Genomic DNA, 14,887 nt, shown 5'->3' with positions numbered 1-14,887 from the left:
TATATCAAAGCAGCACCTCTTTCCATTAAGAAATAAATAATATAACATTAGCATTACACAACTTCTTCTTTTCCTATTGCTATATCCCCTCTAAGACTGCTCACAGGCAGACCCTTTCCACCCCTTCTGGCAACCTTTGAAACTGGGCATGCCCAGTGCCCCTTGCAATAATGTGACTTAACAAATGGACACTGGCCAAATATTTATGAGTATGCTGAACTTGCGTTCAAGTTACAACACATCAATACAATTACAGGTAAACCTTGCACAGCAGGCACTATTCCTTCTGGAAAAATGAAAGAACGAGATCTGTGTGTACAGAGAAGAGCTGTGTGTCTACGAAGAGCTGCTCGGCACGATTAAGAAAAATTACATCAGTAAGCTTTCACCTGCTACTATTTTCCACAGTTTAAAATGGTACTAAAATTAAGACATTGATAACAGGAACTCTCAAAACTGGGTTTAGGCATTTCTTATTTTGTGACACCAATTTGGATTGTTTTCTGGAATAGCCATTGAGCATGATGGAGAACAATATATTTTTGCATATGTATGAACTGTCCCATGTTTATGTTATGGAAGCAATTATGAAAGCAACATTACACCAATGAATTGCTGAACTATACCATTTTGTCAAGATCATTAACCTATATAAACAAAAGTGTAAGAGTAACAAACCTTCATGAATGGTTGATCACGATTAGGGAAGGAATCTATGAAACTCTCCTTTAAGAGCAATGACACCTACAAGTAAAACGAATACATGATCAGGTTTAACACTATATGCAATTATTGACTATTTATTAATCAAGTCAGTATGAATGAAGCAACTAGGGAGGAAGACGTAATATTTCCTGTTATGTTTATGTTTTGTGCACCAAGAAATTGGCTTTCCAATGATTAAGACTTCGCTTTACAACTACAATGACTTCACAGAATAATAATCAATATGAAGAACTATTATCCATATCAGTCCAAACAGGGACATCTTGAACTGGTAACTCCTTACAAAATATCTGCCTCTTGCAGCCCACGACACGCTTTTAACATTTGAATCATAAAACTCATCATCTAAAATTAATCTCCCATTTTGTGAGATATTCACATCTTAGTATAGTACTGCAGACATGTTTTTATGAAATACCATTTCTATATCACCAAAAAAAAAGATAAATCAAATCTGAGAAAATTCCAGATGATTCAGACCTCTGCACTCAGCTTTTCAGCATCCAGAGATAATATCATTAAACAGGTCAAAGTGTACCTATAAATAACACAAAAAGGAATATGGGAAACCATTTTTCTTGACTAAAGAATATTTTTGCTTTATTCTTCTTTTCTAGTTTCTACTAAGTCAACCCTTTTCTTCTGAAAACTTATTCGAAACAAGATTACCGACAATGACCAGCAGACATGAATTTTGGTTAGAATCAGTACAAAAGAAAGAAACAGTCAACAGAAGATGGGAAAGACACAAACCTTATCATTATTGGACTGTACATTTGTAATTGTGTGAGAACGTAAGTTAGAACAGAGTGAATCCAAGTAAGACCTTAACACTGCTAAAAAACCCTTAGCAGATTCAACCTGTAAACAATCATAATTCACATGACACAATAATTAACAAACCATTGAAAACACCAATTCAATCCAGAGCATTCCTAGGCAAAAAATATGAGACATGAAACAATACAATAAAGAAGTGATGGTCAATAACTTGTCAAAACACTAGTTGGTTAAATTCTACAAATAGCATTGTCAGCGTATCCATATTTCAACAAGAAGAATAAATAAGCAGAATATCATACCTGTACATCTGTACATTCATAAACTGGCCTTTTCTTTGCCAAATAACTTTCTCCCACAAGCTTTGCATGATAAGGACTCAAGGATGAAAATAACTCTTTGCGTTTTGGCAATTGTGGAATTGTTGGTGATTTTACCTATCACAGAAACAGGGAGAAAAATAAAATAAAATCAATTGGTTCAAAGCATAAATCACATCAGGCATTAAATGATGGGTTGTAACTAATCAACAAACTTACTAGAAGTTTCATAGAATTATTAAAAATCCATATACCAATTTCACAAATTTATTGCATACTACCAGCAGCATAAGGGCTGAAGATAGTTCATCAGTGACTGTTGATGATTTAGGAAAAATGAAATACATATGAACAAGTACTGAGGCTATTACTAAACTAAGTTAGAATAGATTATATGAACTTTTTAGACTGGACTTGCATGTCGTTAAAATGCTGGCAGAATTTTCTGAACATGTATAATCTTCAGCCATGTTCAATGACAATATAATGCCTGCACAGCAAGGATAAGAAAGCAGGAGGAAAAGAAAAGAAAAGAAAGTAGAAAGTCTAGGTTTCTGTTCAAGATTATTATTAAGTCATGAAAGTTATACAATTCCAATGCTGAAAATTAAAATGCAAACCTGGTTCTTGTTAGCATCAACCAGAATGGCATTGGTCAATTTTGACTGTACTTCACTGGTTTTGTTCTTTACACCAACCTACACATAAATATAACCATTAGTAGCCAAATAAAGCCAGTCAAAAAAAGCTACCAACTCAAAAAAGCATAAGCATGGTAATGAGCATGAAAATCAATAGCTCCAACATTGTCTATAACTGTTTAACTCTGAAGACATAAAGCCAATTTTCCTTTCCAGAAAATCTATCCTGACAACTACTGAACTAGGCCAAGAATATACAATTTATAGAAAGTTCTATCCAACTCCAGTGATAATGAGTACATAAAAGAAAGCTGAATGAGAACAACATAGTAGGCCGCAGATCAGATTCTGTATATCCATTCCAAACAAACAGAAAAATTAGCAGTAAATGATAGAGGCTGGAAACAAATACTCACTATATAAGGAACTGGTGCATCCAAAAAGTCCAGCATATCATCTGGTAAAATCTGGAAATTTATTCAGATAATTAAACACAATAAATTTTATGACCACAAGAAAATCATTCAAAGGAAACTGACAGGCCACGAGGATCCCATACCGGCATCAATAGGCTTTGCCATTGATAGGGACGGATAAGAGGGATAATTGATAAAACCAACGCAGATAAGATTCCCTGTGTAACAAAGTGTTTAAAACTGATTTATGTAAGTGCTGTTTCAGGAAGATTTAATTAAAAAAAAAAAATCCAATGTAAAAAGGCTGAACTATTGCTCAAGTTAACTGTGATTTTCAGCTCCAACCAAGCTGTCTTTAAAAACCCAATTATGCATCCATTGTGTACAGTGAAAATGGATAAAACTAGCTATTTGATGCATGGAGATATTACAAATTTATCTCATCACTTCAGAAGCGAAATGGAAAACTACAAGTATCACAACACATAAGAACATAGAAACTTGACATGAGGCATGACAGTAATACATACCAAATTAGAACAAACAACCACAATCTGCTTCTCCAGTAATGCTCCAGCAAAGAGTGTTAACACCTGCATGCCAGGAGAATTACTACCCAAACTGTTTTTCATGTAAACCTTTAGATGGCAATAAAATGACCATATGTTTATTGATCATTGTATATAAACAGAAAACCTAAGTAGCAGCCATGTTCTATAAAATGTACAAAATAAGAAACATCCATATGCAGAAGGCAAAACCTATCACAAAGCCCTTCAACTTTTGCTATCACCTCTAATTGAAAGTGGATTCTATTGAAACCCTAAATTATTTAATTTGATGTTACAGAGTACTAATTTAACTACAAGTCTACAAAAAAAAATATTAGTTAATTATAAAGAATTTTTTAAGTTTGTAATACCTAATCCTGATGCCGCCATAGAAAAAAAAAATATGCCAAACAGAATTCTTTTATCATGTATCCATGTACTCATTATATAAAAATTTTATCACCTGGGATTAAAGTTCTGTTATTATTGACTTGAATTTTAATTGTACAGGTAAACAATTAGTGTTGTTTTCCATTAACTTAATACTTGATTGCAAGAAAAAAAAAAAGGGAAAGTTTATGGGTTCACTAGAACACAGCTTCAATCTATGAGTCAACATAAAAAAACACAGAAATCAAGGGTCGTTTAATCCATTTTTCCTATCCCTAGTGATCAAATTAACTCATGAAGCCATATTTTAAGGAACAGGACATCCATGGTATTGCCACAACAGCTAACTCAAAAAAAAAAGGCAACAGAAGACAATTAACATAAATATGAGGATTCTAAATTCAATGGCTATTCTCAAACCTACAGTCTATGCTCCAGAGAGTTTTAGTCACATCTCTAAGATTGGTAAAGAGAGAAACACCCATACAAGTTACAAATGCAGCATGAGTATACTAGATATGTTTGCCACCTTAGACAGTAATAAATCCAATTTTGGCATATTAAAAACTATGAATGGCACAGGGAACATAAATAAACTATTACTTCAAAAAACTCAAAACTTCAACATGCCCATACATTCTCTAGACGCAAGGATCCACACAAACATGCGATGGCCCATGTTGACAATACAGTTGCTTCCTCCTCTGCTGAAAGTGCACTGTGTGCCTGATAAACACAAACAACAATGAGATATCCAATGTCTTAAAGGGAAAAATAAGCACATTGATGCTTTTGATTAAAGCAAATAGTGAAATGATAACGGAAGAAACTAATTTTATCTAATAACACAAAACTCTCTTAATGTACCTCAGCAAATTCCAGACTTGTACTGCAAGATCTCAAATCAATAGTTGAGCCAGCAATATGTAAAACTGTTTCATCTGGCTTATGATATTCCAAAGGATGAAGATGCTCCAACGGATGAAATCTAACTGTTGAACCCCTAGAAGGACAATGCAACTGGTAATACTCGCATATTATCTGCAATGATCCATATTTGTTTGCCTGGAAAAATTAACAACTCTTAGAAGCAATCAGGGAAGAAGAACAGTGGTTAAAAGAGACAAAATCACACTGAAAACAGAACATATTCAAACCTTAGCCCATTCAAGAATATCCATGTGATCATTAGAATCCTCCTGGCCAGAAAAGGATGCCTCTTCTGTCTCTGTATCATCAATATCACTCCTAAAGTTCCGATCTTCACTAGGAGAACCCTGGAAACTGAAACAAAGGCACTTTCAAAGCAGCTTACAACTGAAGTAATTCATCTCCACTCAAATATTCAACTACATGTGAGCATGCGGATATAATGAGATACAAAGACACCATATTAGAACTGAGTTCACATTGTTGTATGCAAAAGAGAACCAAAAAAAAAAAAAGAAAAAAAAAAAGCTAAGCAAATCAAGGCAGGCACTAAGGCTAGTAGACACACTAGATGCAACTGATAAGGATTCAGGTTCGTCCTGAAAAAATGAAGCAAAGCTACTCTAGATATTAACCCAATTCTCTCAGGTCTGATTTTTTTTTATGTTCAACTCCACTACTTCTAATGATATATTTAGTGAAAAATAAAAGGAAAAACATATCCTAACATAAAAGTACTGCCATGTTTTCCACATTAATCCAGAAAATCAAGTTGCCTATGTGTAAACAAGTTCTTTTGAACATAAACAGAAGCTTTAGTCACTTCTCTTTATATGAGATGGCACGTCCAAGATAACAACGCCAATGATTTGATCTTTTGTACACAGCCCCTTCTAATATCTAATGGGTTTCAGAGAAATACATTCTTTGTTGGTCTTCAGATGCTCTCCATTCATCTTAAGCTTATCAGACTACAAGAATCCAGTACTCTGGACCCTTCAGCAAACAGGTTCAAGCTTTGTTTAAGTTAATAGAACCATATTTTAGGATCTTCAGCAGGTTCTGGTAAATTGTTACAGTTTTTCCTCCTACTTTCATACATCATTTTTAGAGGATGAATGTCAAGATCTTAGTACTAAAGAATGGGAGAAAAATATTTATAAATTAGCAAGGAGGAGAGAAAGGAAATGTCAAGATCTCAATCAAGTTAGGTGCATTAAGGATAAAGAAAAAACAGTGTTGGTGAAAGATGAGGAAATTAAAGAAAGATGGAGAAATAATTTTAATGATCTCTTTAATAATAGTCAAAATGGTAATAGTGTGAATATAGACTATAGAACAATAGAAAAGAGTGTGAATTATACTAGAAGGATTAGATCTTTAGAAATAAATGAAGCACTTAAAAGAATGAAAGTGGGTAAAGCCTGTGGACCCGATGGAATAACAATTGAAGTGTGGAAGTGTTTGGGAGATATAAGAGTGGCATGGTTAACTAAATTATTTAATAAGATTCTAAACTCAAAGAAAATGCCTGATGAATGGAGGAGAAGTATTTTAGTACCTATTTTTAAAAATAAGGGAGACATACAGAGTTGCTCGAACTATAGGGGAATTAAACTCATGAGTCATACTATGAAATTGTGGAAGAGAGTTGTAGAGCATCGACTACGTCATGATACTTCTATCTCTCTCAATCAATTTAGCTTCATGCCCAGTCGTTCAACTATGGAAGCGATTTTTCTCATTAGAAGCTTGATGGAGAAATATAGAGATGTGAGAAAGATCTACACATGGGCTTTATTGATTTGGAGAAGACTTATGATAGTGTTCCAAGAGATGTCTTATGGAGTGTGTTAGAACAAAAGAGGGTATCTATTAGGTACATACAAGTGTTGAAAGATATGCATGAAAGAGCAACTACTATTGTGCTCACAGTGAGAGGGGACACAAGAGATTTTCCAATCTCAATTGGATTACACCAAGGATCAGCTATAAGCCCTTAACTTTTTATATTAGTTTTAGATGAATTGACGAAACATATACAAGAGAATATTCCTTGGTGCATGATATTTGTGAATGATATTATTCTAATAGATGAGATGCGAGAAGGAGTCAATAGAAAGCTAGAGCTTTGGAGAAGTACTCTAGAGTCAAAGGGCTTTAAGTTAAGTAGAACGAAGACAAAATACATGCATTGCAAGTTCAGTAAAGGCCAAACTGGTGATAGGGAAGAAATTAGTTTGGATGGAGTGGTACTGTCCCAAAGTAATCACTTTAAATATCTCGGCTTAGTCTTTCAAGTAGATGGGGGATGTGAGGAGGATGTTAGTCATAGGATTAAAGCCGGATGGTTGAAGTGGAGACGTGCCACGAGAATTCTATATGATCGCAAGATTCACAATAAGTTGAAAGGAAAATTTTACCGTACAGCCATATGACCAGCTATGTTATATGGTAGTGAGTGTTGGGCATTGAAGGAGTCATATGCGTCTAAGATAAGAGTTGCAGAGATGAGAATATTAAGGTAGATGAGCGGCCATAGTAGACTAGATAAAGTCTGTAATGAAAGTATAAGAGAAAAGATAGGAGTGGTGCCAATTGAGGATAAGTTGAAAGAAGGGAGATTGAGGTGGTTTGGTCATGTAAAGCGTAGACATACGGAGGCTCCAGTTAGACAATTAGAGCACGTTAGGTTAGAGGATAGAAAGAAAAAAAAGAGATAGACCTAAATTGACTTGTAGGAGAGTAGTACAACATAACCTAGAAGCATTACACATTTCTGAGAATTTAACCCAAAATCGTTTAGAGTGGAGAAAGCAAATCCATATAGCCGACTCCAAATTTTTGGGATAAAGGCTTAGTTGAGTTGAGTTGAGTTATATAAACATCAAAAAATGGCAATGGCATACCTTGAGGAAGATTCTGAGCTTTCATACTGATAATAGCGCAGGAGAGGCAGCACAGCATTTGGTAAACGTCTTGCTTCCGCTTGTTTGTTGGATAAATCATCAACATCAGTGTCACAATCTTCAAGGTTTCTACCGCCAGATTCTCCTTTGTCAAAGGCTATCTCCATTTCAGAATCAACTGGAACAACAACATTTTCATCATTCCCATTGCTTGACAAGTCAATATGCCCCTCAAGAATTTGATGCTCCAGGTGACTCCCGTTATCAACGTCGTCTCCAGGTGCAGAATCTCTTGAGCTTGATTGGAAATTTTGTGCTGTTCCATCAAGCATTTCCTCTGCATCTCTACAATTTGGTGATATACCATCTAAATTGTCCCCTAATATTTCTTCTTTGATAGAACCCTCAATGAACTCAAAGTCCAAGACACCAACATCTTTTGTTAACCGTTCCAACCTTTCTTCTGTCAAGATGCTACAAGAATTTTGCGAAATGTCAAATAGTGATATGATATAACAAAAATTATTTGCACATTAGATGCCCATTTGTAAAGCTATACTTTAGTAGGATCTCTGCAGAAATATAGCTGATCCATGAATAATATATGCTTAAGCTCATTAGATATACATCACCGGAACATACATGATAGGAGCAAAAAGTGAAGTTAAGGGAAAAAAACAAAGAAAAAGAGGTTAAAAAAAAAAAACCACAATGTAAAAAAATAAATGCACCTGTTTAATACACCAAAATGCAGTTCAAAGAATGGAAGCCTTGAAAGGATGCAGTAGCATCTGCGAGTGGTTAGTACATAACGGCTCAAATATGAGCAGGGAGGCCGCTTATCTGAAATCACGGAAAGCAAGCCAGAGGGTTTTTGCACAATTTCATCCACTAACACACAGCAACCATACAATGTAGAATCATCAGCAACCTGGGAAATAAAACTTGGCAGTTAAAAAAGAAAAATTCAAGAAAGAGGCATTGCCATTGGCTTTGTCATCCAAGTAAACAGAAATTGTGATATGGGAATATGAAATCCCATTTCAAAATCTAGAATCAGCAGCACCTATAATGAAACACCCACTCCACATAAACCAAAAAGTTCCAAATCAGTATTTGACTAAAGCAATAATAATGATAAGGATTTCAGGCTTTTCCAAACGCCTCCTATCCATATGGACTAGTCAGCCATTACCAAATCAATAAAAATTTAGAAAAAACAAGACAGATTTTGAGACATTGAAACCCCATTCATATGTCACAGTCTAACAACACGACATAACGGCCTTTTAACCAAACAAAAAACTGAAACCCCTTAATAAGAAGATGAGACATCACAGATTTTACGTCAAAAGCAGCAACCCATGTAAAAACACAGACTTAATAATAAGAAACATTTGAAATTCCAAAAAAAAAAAAAAAAAAACCGCTCGTATGCCACTGTCATGGTCCAAAACTCCAAATAGGCTATCAAAAGTTAAAAGGTCATGCAGAAAGTTTCATGTGGGTTATTTTGTTAAACAAAAGGCAAAGTACAGGAAAAAAGAAAAAAAAATGGCACAATATTTGAAAGTTACCTGTAACCGGAATACAAATGACAGGTCACTTTGTTTAAGGTGCTCCTGCAAACAATGCACGACGACTGAGACAATTGTGACATAACATGCAGATTTGGCATCATAAATACAGAGATTAGTAACTTTAGAATGCATTTTATTGCAGAAGTGTTTTATCCTTCAGAAATAACTGAGAGATGAACACAATATGTAAAAGAATAAGATCCAAAGCTAAATGACAGAGGGTAACAAGAAATTGAGTAACCAACCCCAAGTGACTGAAATACACTGTTGTCAAGTTAAAGCACATATATTTGCACTTAGCGGAGAATACAGCCTAGAAAGTAGTCCAACAGGAGAGGAAATGTATCAGTTAGTTCAAATCTATATCTAAAACTCACTATCTCCAGGTATTCTAACAACCAAAGACATGGTTACTAATTAAGGTTCAAGAAGAAATGACATCATCACTTATTCATCAGATAGTAAGAGAACTCAAAATTAGATTGTAGTGCAGATACCTGGCCAAGAAGAATTTCATTCAACTCGCTCATGGAAGGAGTTCTTTCAACAGCATGAACCTGAATTCACAATTACTATATTTCAGATACATCAATCTTTAATGAATATGTGTAAGAAGGGGGAAGAAGAAGGACACAAGACCCAGTAAGCATATATCCAACCTCCAGGCCTCCAGGGAAGCAAAATGATACAAGATCCTTGTACTTAAGAGGCAACTGTTTGTCCGGAGGATAAACAAATAAGACCTGAAAGTATCAAATAAACAAGGTTAAAAAGAATTAGCAATTTGCAGAAGTAAAAGGATTTACTATAATGTTAACAAATAGTACTCACCTGAGGCTCAAGAATGGGTTCTATGCAAGACTGATTCTGAGAACCAAGCGAACCTTGCAATCTTCCAGAACCTTCAAACTTTCGAGTAACATATTGCCTCTGAAGTGCCTGAAGATCACAATTTGGATGAAGTCCAACAACTACCATGCTCTCAAAAAGTCTTGATGGCTCCTTTAAATGCCTGTGATCCTGCACACTTACATAACACAGAAGTTATGAAAACACTACAAAACAAAGTTTAAACTTGTTCATGAGACTTCACATAAAATTTAGTACTTGGTGCAGTAAAAGAGCAGTAAGAGAGTAGAAATATAAAAACTTAGTAAAACAAGTTCAAAACATGCCTGCTAAAATTGTTCATGCACACAAAAGTATATTAAACAAAACATCCCAATTCAAGGCAAAATAGCATACCAAGTACTGTAACTGAAAATTTGCCCATTGACGCTTTTGGCTAGTAAGAACTTCGGGATTGTAAGTTCCACCTTTCACTTCAGGAGGAGGAGATGAGAAGCCTTTTAGCACTCTTGAAACATGGCGTTGTAGCTTCTGAAATTGGCTATCACCATGATCATCTTTTGATGAGAATACTACAGATGGCCGTGGTGAACGAGGAGCAGTGGCTGCAGCTGCTGCAGCGGCAACAGCTCTTGCCACATCTTCTGTGGTCTGCAAGAAAAGTGATGCTCTCCAACCAGGACTACCAGTATCTTCATTTTTAGCCATCCTTGACAAGCTCTTCTACTGCCACATCAAATGATACAAAGAATAAGACGAGACCCAGTTAACTATTCAAATAAACCAGCAACAATAATCCAGAATCATGAACTCAAAGAAGCATGCAAAACTAACAAACTAAAGCAATGGCAACTACTGAAGAAGCTCTAGTCTAGACCAACAGAGCATGGTCATTACAAGAGCCATAGGAAGTTTTCAAAAACTGAAACCATAAGGTGGCATTCAATTATTCTATAAATCCATGTCAAATCCAATACACTTCAAGATAGAACACTGGAGCATTCAAGGTATTCTGTGTCTTCCTAGCATAAACGAATACCATTGCAGATGTCTAAAGAATCACAATTAGCCTTGATTCCCAAAATAAAAATAGCAGTTAGCTCTTTACCTCCAACAACAAAACTAATCTTCTATAAACAGTGGTCTGCTCAAAGCAAAAATTTTTAGGCTTTACAGTACCAAAAAGCTAAAACCTTATGCTCATATATTGAATAAAGATTGAATTTTTATTTTTTATTTTTGCTTTATATGCTAAAGCCTACAGTTACTACTCCAGTCTTAAACACAGAAAGTCATCAGCCATTGAAAATGAACACTTCTAGCAAGCAGATGCCAGAAATTAAGATTTATACAAGTTGTTAACATGATTCAGTTACTCCCATGAGCTTCATCAGTTACACAAGCTCTTAAAAATTAAAACCAGAGCACAAATCATGTTATACCATATATATATTTAAAAAAAAAAGATACTATACTAAAAAAAATCATCTTCAGGCAAAAATCATCATATTCAAGCATGAGCACATTATTTAAAATTAAAAAAAAAAAATCAAGCTGATCGGTGATTTATATAGAGATGAAGAGGAAACAAATACTTCCCAACCTCCAGAATTAGCATAAAAAAAATAAAAGAAAATATAACGAGAGAGAGATGAAAAAGAAGATTAAGCGATAATTCACAGAAATTAAACAAACTGACCTTAAGAAAGCGAGTGATTAATGGAAAGAAAGAAAGAGGTGTATGAGAGATAGGTAAGACGGATAAAGAGCGATCTCAGACGGCTATAACAATGGAAGCATGAAATTTCATCTTTTTCTGGTTGAAAAACCCCAAAGAGAATTGAGAGAGAAGGAGAGGAAGTTATACGCTTAAGCTGATTTAATTAATTGTTAATTAAAGATAAGCTTTTTCTTTTATTAGTAGGAAACAGAAATGTCAAAAGAGGAAGAAGTGAAGCCCCGTCCTGTCCTCCCTTGTTATTGCGGTCAGTTTCGTCTTCTTGTTCGGTTGCGTTGTTTGTTGCCCACTTCGGCGCGTCTGCGCACTTTCCTTTTTTTTTTTTTTTTTAATATTCACAGAAATTAACATCTGGTGAATGGGTACTCCATTAATTAATTTATAAAAGACTACAAAATATAAATGAATTTAATAGCACATGCTAATTAAGTCTCATGCTTCATGTCATAACAAAGAAAATTAAAGAAATAAAAGCTCTCAAACTTCATACATATCATATCAATAATATGCCTTTAATTAATGTTTAAAATTAGATTAAGTAGCATTCTCTAAATCTTAATGGAGTTAGACGGTGGCGTTTTGTTTGGCAAATAAGAATCCAATGAGGTCCCACTTTGATATTTTGTTTGTTTCTACTTATTCTAATTTTCCAGTCACAAAGTAATAATAATTACCTCACTTTCCGTTTCCTCCACTAAAATTACTGCTTAAAAAGAAACGGTTTCTCTAGTAAATAGAAAGTGGGTTTGATAATGCTACTTCAAATTTAATACATTTTAATTATCAAATTTTTAATTAATTAAATTAATTTGTGGTTAATTCAATAATAATTATGTATATATTGATTTTATTTAAAATAAATTTTTTTAAGGAAAATAAATTTAATTAAATTTTTATATGATTATAATTATTTTAATTTTTTTAAAATAAATTTTTTAAAAAAATTGTATCTTTCAGAAAAAAAAATGTATTCATGCGCGCACGCTGCGCCTCTCTTTTGTCCATTTTTTTTTTTTTTTAATTAATTCATTTGGTAGTTGCTACGCCTACGCCTGCGAATGTGACTGTGAAAAAGGTTCCTACTCTTATCACGTGCCACTCATATAATTTATGGACCTCGATCTATATGCTAGTTTTATTTATATTGGCCGTATAAATTAATCTCTCATTTTTTATTAAAAATATTTAATAACGCTCTTAGTTTAAAAATTTCTCATCTCATTTTTTAATTTTTAAAATTTAATAAATTTAATAATGTTAGGTACATAAGTTAATCATTGACCCTTATCGAAAAAAGACTAATTACACTCTAATTAATTTATTTTATTCTTTAATCTTGATGTTGATTATTATAATAAAATTTATTTAATTTCATTTTTTAAAAGTTAAGATGTGGGATGTAATATTTTTTAAAAAATAAGATAATATGGAGTAATTATATGCTATTACTATAATTTAATATAAAATAACCTACATAAAATAATAAATCAATAATATAATAATAAATTAAAAATGGTAGATCCCATAAAATAATCATTTTCTAATGTGTTAAAAACAATTTTTCTTTTCAAAAAATCATAACTACTTTTTATATAGTTGTCATATTATAATTAGTTTGTCATTTTATATGTTATTTCTTCGTGAAATAACAAAATTATAATATAATTTTTTAACATGACACTTTTTTTCAAGTAAATATCAAAGTTAAAAATTATTGCTTTCAATTTATTTATATTTACCAATGATTCATTGATTTAATGGTTAATGATGGGGTAGGCTCAGAAGAGATCTCATATTCGAGTCTGAGGGCTATAAGTATACCATTTAACTCAGGATCTTACAGCTCGCTTTTTAATTTTTATGATTTTTATACTATTACGGGGTTCAAAAGGTGATTAGTCTGATTTGCTAACAGTTACGATACATCTCCTAAAAAAAAAACCTTTTTGTATTTAAATAAAGTTTGTTCTTTTGAGTTAAAAATGTTTGAAATTAGTAATAATAAAATTAATATTTAAATTTATAAAGATCTGTAACAGATTATAATTTGAGTATTTTTAAATTAAGTGGAACAAAAGTAATATTTTAACTCTTTAAAATATAAGGCAATTAAAATTTTTATTTAATTGCATTAATAAAAAAATAATATTTTTCAAATTTCGTTAAAATTAAAAAAAAAAGTCAAAATGTGATAATCTACTAAACACATGTCCATATTCAACCTTACAATCATTTTTTTTTTCTTATAAGTTTTTCTTTGATTAATTAAAAGCATCACCTAACTTTGACCCTTATAGAATATAAAACCTGAATTTTTTTAATAATATAGATGAAATAAATATATTTAATCAAATTGTAATGTAATTAATTTTTTTTATGAAAATTTAATAAAAATTTTTATTGTTATGATTTAACTTGCATTAAGCTATGAAGAAAGAAATACAGTTGGGTCAAAAAAAAAAAAAAAAGAAAGAAATACAGTTAATATACTGTAAAGATCAAAATTCAAAACAGAAGCGGCTTCTTGATTTGGTATTGAAAAATGAAGAGATCTATGAACATGATGGTCAACATTTGCAGGCGTGAGCAGATCAGTGGCTGAGGATCTAGTAGAGCTGTTGCCACATGTGGGGCAATGATTTGTGGATACACATGAGATGGATAGGAAAGATTTATTAATGAAATATTTAATTAATAATTTTTTTTATAAATTTAAGATATAATATATATAATAAAATATTTATTAAATAAATATATTTTAATAAATTAAATAATTTAATTAAAAATATGATAATAGTATTTTTAATTGAATATAATAATAATAATAATACTTTCCTTAGTTGGGACATGGAGTATCAATTGCAGTGAGAAATTAGAGAGTGATTGGACAAGGTCCACGGGGACCACTGCCAATTGGCTAACATCATGTTAGGACATAAAACAGGAGACGCGGTTGGCCCTTGTGTTTACCTTAGGGAGGGAGGGTATGCAGTCAGTTCGATTTGATTCTAAAACTAAAAAATAATAAAAACACTTCATTTTTAATTAAATTATTTA

At 32.8% G+C, this 14,887-nt stretch overlaps 1 protein-coding gene across 2 annotated transcripts; it reads right to left on the bottom strand.

Annotated features, from left to right (window-relative positions):
* Positions 1-12,030, bottom strand: LOC110650946 (uncharacterized). Of its 2 annotated transcripts, XM_021806110.2 has the most exons (19): positions 11,792-12,030; positions 10,489-10,818; positions 10,075-10,263; positions 9,903-9,986; positions 9,741-9,800; positions 9,241-9,285; positions 8,395-8,594; positions 7,664-8,137; positions 4,982-5,108; positions 4,692-4,889; positions 4,461-4,550; positions 3,414-3,476; positions 3,027-3,101; positions 2,884-2,934; positions 2,447-2,524; positions 1,809-1,943; positions 1,480-1,587; positions 679-744; positions 1-346 (listed from the first exon to the last, which is right to left on the bottom strand). In XM_021806110.2, the coding sequence occupies exons 2-19, from the start codon at positions 10,798-10,800 to the stop codon at positions 278-280; spliced, it is 2,424 nt and encodes an 807-aa protein (XP_021661802.2). In that variant the 5' UTR covers positions 10,801-10,818; positions 11,792-12,030; the 3' UTR covers positions 1-277. The 2 variants fall into 2 exon arrangements, with proteins under 2 accessions (XP_021661802.2, XP_058001918.1); XM_058145935.1 differs by lacking the exon at positions 11,792-12,030 and having other exon boundaries at positions 10,075-10,270; positions 10,489-10,634.
* Between the last annotated feature and the right edge of the window lie 2,857 nt (positions 12,031-14,887).

Source organism: Hevea brasiliensis, chromosome 4 (genome assembly GCF_030052815.1).
Source record: "Hevea brasiliensis isolate MT/VB/25A 57/8 chromosome 4, ASM3005281v1, whole genome shotgun sequence".
NCBI lineage: Eukaryota > Viridiplantae > Streptophyta > Magnoliopsida > Malpighiales > Euphorbiaceae > Hevea > Hevea brasiliensis.
This window is presented reverse-complemented; position numbering and strand designations above follow the sequence as displayed.

Bases quoted from the DNA above. Each gene is read 5' to 3' on its own strand.
- LOC110650946 (XM_021806110.2), bottom strand. From the start codon at position 10,800: ATGGCTAAAAATGAAGATACTGGTAGTCCTGGTTGGAGAGCATCACTT. The intron at 9,286-9,740 runs GTATCTGCACTA...CATTGTTTGCAG, and splicing joins ATGAAATTCTTCTTGGCCAG to GAGCACCTTAAACAAAGTGA. The intron at 347-678 runs GTTTGTTACTCT...CGTGCCGAGCAG, and splicing joins GTGATCAACCATTCATGAAG to CTCTTCGTAGACACACAGCT.